At 32.3% G+C, this 5,099-nt stretch overlaps 1 protein-coding gene across 1 annotated transcript; it reads right to left on the bottom strand.

Moving 5' to 3' along the window:
- Positions 1-925: 925 nt before the first annotated feature.
- LOC110026538 (citrate-binding protein-like) lies at positions 926-1,715 on the bottom strand. The gene is made up of 2 exons (XM_020727508.1): positions 1,443-1,715; positions 926-1,351 (listed from the first exon to the last, which is right to left on the bottom strand). Exons 1-2 carry the CDS (start codon positions 1,713-1,715, stop codon positions 926-928), a joined length of 699 nt encoding a protein of 232 aa, XP_020583167.1.
- Between the last annotated feature and the right edge of the window lie 3,384 nt (positions 1,716-5,099).

Raw genomic sequence — 5,099 nt, 5'->3', positions numbered from 1 at the left:
GTGTGTGTGTTGGATTGAATAAATAAAATATGTTAAATTTTATATGTAGTTTTTTTTTGTGAAAAGATTTAGTATTAGTGGCAACTAAGATAGAAATTAATTATTAGAGTGTACTTTGAACTTGTATCTTCTTGTTGAAGAGAAGATTGTCTACCAACTTCATCATAAACATTACATAAAGTTTATCTAAAGTTTGTTCTAAAATAAATGAAAGGTTCACCAAAATAGTATGATGTTGGCGTGAACTTGATTTGTTTTACATGACAAAAATTAATATATGAAGTAACCACGCTCATCAATGCTCTTTGCTTTGATGTTTGTGGATCTAGGAGATGATAAGAATTTTCAATGTTGATTAATGTATTAACTTATAACTTAATGACTAGCAAGTGTATATGTATTTTTCTTGATCACTTGGAATGAAAACAATACTTATATGATATATTGAATCAATAGAAAATACTAAGGCTCCTTTCATTGCTTGCAACGAATAAAATATATATTGGAAAAAAATGGCTTAATTTTCAGTTATTTTAAATAAGAAAAAAGCTTATGATATATTTAATTTTATTCTAGTTCAAATTTAAGAATTACTTCATCTATTTTTTTACAATCATCTGAGATGAAATAATTTTAATTAACTTTTTTTATAAAATTCCAACTTATAAGTTATTAGTAGTTACAAATGCTATTACCTTAAACTTTTTGCTTGATTATTTAATCTCTTAAAACATACATGAATAATACATTACTTTTAAAGGCTAAGTAATGGGTTATTGCAAGATAATGTACTTCATTTATAGAAAACAAATAACACAAACATACTTATTACAATTTTCAATGAATATTGGTAAACTCGCACGCGCGCACGCGCGCACGCTGGCGTGCTCACATACACACACAAATACATATAAATACATATATGTCAATTCTTTATATTGTCTAATCCGCCTCCATAGTAAATTTTCTTCTTATAAATTTTGATATCCCTCCATCTTGATTCCATATAGTAGCTGCCATTACGTTGTGCATAAACACCACATTTGAAATAAAAATTACTGACACCTTTTCCATCTACTTCAAGCATTATAACACCATTAATAAAAATGGTCAACTTATTAGCATCAACATCATGTATCACATTCACTTTTACCCATCTGTTGTAAATATTAGATTCCATTACTTCCCCGGAGTAGAACCTCAATTCTCCATTAAAAATCATAAGCATCAAATCTGTAGCTGGTTTCTCTCCATTTGTTCGATGAATTTGCATGATAGATGCGCCACTTGTTCCATATGGCACAAAAACATACCCCTCAAAATGCCATATTCCGCTAGAATAATCATAACCCTACAACACAATAATTTCAAAAGAAAATTAATAATAATAAATATACGTAAAGTTTGAAAGCTAGAATATACACATAAATGAAATCAAGTACGTTGAATCGAATCTCAGTTCGTGGGCCGGTAGGGCTTCCTGCTTTATATGGCCTGTCAATGGAGTAAACCCACATGCGGTGCACACCATTAGCATACCTATAGCGGTCTGATAAAGGTACATCATATGGCTTCTGTAGTACAAAATTTGCTTCAGTTAGGTACAAGGGAATAAAACCATTAGTGAGATCAGCGTTGCATAAGAGAAGAAAATCCTTCATTAAGCTCAAAGAAAGTAGAAATGCATTGAAGAGCAGAAAAACAGGGGAGGCCATTGCTGGATGCTCTTTTTCTATGTCGATATAATGTAGAGTGAGGAATATATATAACTATTACTGGAGGATATTTTCTGATTTCATGTGATGCAGAGTTTGCCAGCGGAGATGAGGGAAAAAAAGGGGACACTTGTATGCAAACCATCAGATTTATATGTATTAATTTATCTAACAATTTAATTTTGCTTTTATATTCAGACCACCCACGTATTTCATATCTTGTCAAAAATATTAATATTTTAACATCTTGAAAGGAAATATAGTTTTTCAGATGCAATACGTAAGGTGATTAACGTGTAAAAATTGGAATTTAAAAATTGAGTGATATGTATTTAAATCTTCCAAAAAAACAAAAAAAGATGGTGATGAGATACAGTTGTAATGCAATAGGTAACAAGAAAAACTGTTAGGTTTTGTTTTATTAGAGAACGGCTATCGTGGTTGTTTTCCTCGGACTAGATCATTCAATTGCACCCTACGATGCCTGCATGCTTTACAAGTCTTTATCTGATACATAGAATTTATTCATTTATCTTTTCATCTCGTACAACCAATTTAAATATATATATATATATAATATACACATACATTTAAATCCTATAGAAGCATTTTCTTCTTTTTTTTTTGACAGATGTAATGCATAATAGAATTTAATCGAGCGTAATTAGTTTTTTAACTGGTTTTAATAATCTAAAGAAATAAAGTTTTAACAGATTGACATTAATTAATTCAATTGGTGTAATTCTAAATAGGTTTTTTGGTTAAATTTAATTACTAATAAATAGGTTTTAAATCTGGATGTTTATTCATTTATTTGATATTTTATTATAAATAATATGCAATTTTAGGGTTAAAATCCAAAATGATCTATTAACTGATCATATTGGGTAATCTAATCTCAAAAATTGCATTTCTCCAATTAATTTGTCTGTCAACTTTACATAATTAATTTTGATTTAGTTCTTGAGATATCATTTTGAATTAATTTTGTACAATGATAGAAAGAGAGTGGATCAAATTTATATCACAAATTTTTTCTGAGGGATTATTTTGGACTAACATTGTAAATCCGAGAAACTTTATTACAAAGAAGTGAGTCCATGAGACTAAATTGGCTACACATAAATGATCAAGAAACTATTTTGAAATTTAATCTTATAATTTGAAAGCTTATAAGATATTGAAAAACTAATATAAAACTTTTAAGAAAATCAGTAAATATTGGATTGAGTTATTATGTATACCAAATTGCAGCCTTCATGGGCCAAAGTTCGCAATCAGCAAGCATCATGGGTTTGATTCAGCTCAACAAAACCAAAAGACAGAACTTCTATCAGAAGTAACCCACTATGGTGACCCGCAAACTTTACTTGTAGATGTGTCATCTATCTTATATTAGATGTTGTGATGATATGTCGAACTGTCTTGGTGAACTAGCTCGTCGAACTGGTCTAATTACCATTCCACTTGACGAACTGACCAATCATATATACTCACCAGCCTAGCTCACCTCCTCAACAATCCTCTTAGATAGGAATGTAAAAGTCAAGAAAAACAGCAAGGATTGATATAGGCCATTTCCTCATTTATGAGCTGCCTAACACAGATATCATGGTCTTTGGGTAGACTTCATATGAAAACTTTTATTTTAATATTTTGTGTACATGCATAAAGCTCTCTCTCTCTCTCTCTCTCTCGACACCCCCCTTCCCCGCACACCCACCCTCTCCCTCTGGGTTCTTTTAAAGGACTTTGCATCTTGACTCACATGAAACCTTTTTAGTCCCTTCTTTTTTTTAGATTGACTCCTCCAGTTTTGTTGAAGGGGATAAAAAAGCAGAACGTTAGTTTAAGCCGTTAGAATATAGTTTATACTCGTATAAGTTAGTGGTACCTTCTCATTGAACTCACTGACAACTACCTAGCTACATCACCGAGCTCTATGAGATGCTCTTTGATGCATAAGAAAGATAATTTTTATATGTCAACATGCATGTTGTTGTTTACTAATAACATGATAATTCAAAATTGCCATCGTGTCAATGAAGAGTCTAATCAGGTTGCGTATAACATAACCTATGGCCTAGTCTTATGATTGTTTTCCAAACCCATGTGTCAGTACATGGGCTCTTGAGTAAATAAAAAATCAGAAAAAGGGAAGGAGTAGACTCTTCTTTTTATCCTCTCTCAATCTTGAATCCTCGGAGAACTTTATAAGAGACACACAACTTCTTCACACTTTTTCTTAGGACCTTTCTCAGATTGTATGAGTTCGCAAATTATAAGAGATCTCACAACCCAGAAGGATTAAAAATTTTGAAAGGAGTGGTAAGTATGACACTCATGATCAAAATCTAGTTAACAGTTTTTTTATTTCAAGGAGAAATGAGCGACAATGATGAATTGTACTAGAAGATATAAGGAAAAAGGCATCGAGAACATGTTCCAGCAATTGTTTGGGAGGTCATACGGAATTGTTGATTTCAGTGGGTTGAAGGCATGAATAACAAAGAGACTAGCCACTCAAAAAAGGCCATCTCAAGTTAGGGTCAAGAGAGCCTAAGGTTTAGCATTTGATGAAGTAAAGAATGATGACGATGATGCACCATACATTCCTAGTGAAGAGACAATGGGCACCTTATAAGACACAGGAAGAAGACACGAAGAAGGAGGTGATTACTAGAGCATGCTCTATCCAAAAAATAGTTGAAGAAAAACCCTTTAAGGGGTTCAAAATTTCCTCACTAGACTCTTATAAAGAGAAAACCAATTCTATCGATCGTGTAGCTTTCTTCAAATCACTAGTCTACCTATTATGAATAAACAACACCCTAAAACTGTCATTCCACTGACATGTCTAGAACTATCACTTTCAATCACCAACCAATAATTTTTAGAAGAGCTGACCTAGCCAAGGGGAGAGCCCTTTTAAATATTCAAATGTAGTTACCACGATCATTGAAAATCACCAAATTGGGAATATCTTTGTAGATACAAGGAGATCTATCGACATCCTCTTTGAGAAAGTATTTCAGAAGATGAATAAAATGAACACCCAAATCACTCCTACTTTAGGACCTTTTTAAATGTTCTCAAGCGAGGAAAGAGACCTATGGATCCATCTCTGTACTGGTAACTTGAGGAGAAGCAGACAAATAATACACTTCCATGGTATATTTCATATTGGTAGATGCTCAAACTACTTATAATGCCATCTTTGGTAGACTGGTTTTTAATGTGTTCGAGGCATTGATTTCCATCTATCACGTGGCTCTCAAATTCCCATGAAGAGGAGATTCATTATCGTTAAGGGATACTTATTCCAATCTCAAACATGCTGCCTATGAGCAACAGGAAATGTACAAAATAATCCTTTTGAACTTA

Source organism: Phalaenopsis equestris, unplaced genomic scaffold, assembly GCF_001263595.1.
Source record: "Phalaenopsis equestris unplaced genomic scaffold, ASM126359v1 Scaffold000376, whole genome shotgun sequence".
Lineage (NCBI taxonomy): Eukaryota > Viridiplantae > Streptophyta > Magnoliopsida > Asparagales > Orchidaceae > Phalaenopsis > Phalaenopsis equestris.
This window is presented reverse-complemented; position numbering and strand designations above follow the sequence as displayed.

Excerpts from the sequence above, each read along its gene's own strand:
- LOC110026538 (XM_020727508.1), bottom strand. The coding sequence starts at position 1,715 with ATGGCCTCCCCTGTTTTTCTGCTCTTCAATGCATTTCTACTTTCTTTG. Across the intron at positions 1,352-1,442 it reads GAACTGAGATTCGATTCAAC|GGTTATGATTATTCTAGCGG; the intron begins GTACTTGATTTC and ends ATTGTGTTGTAG.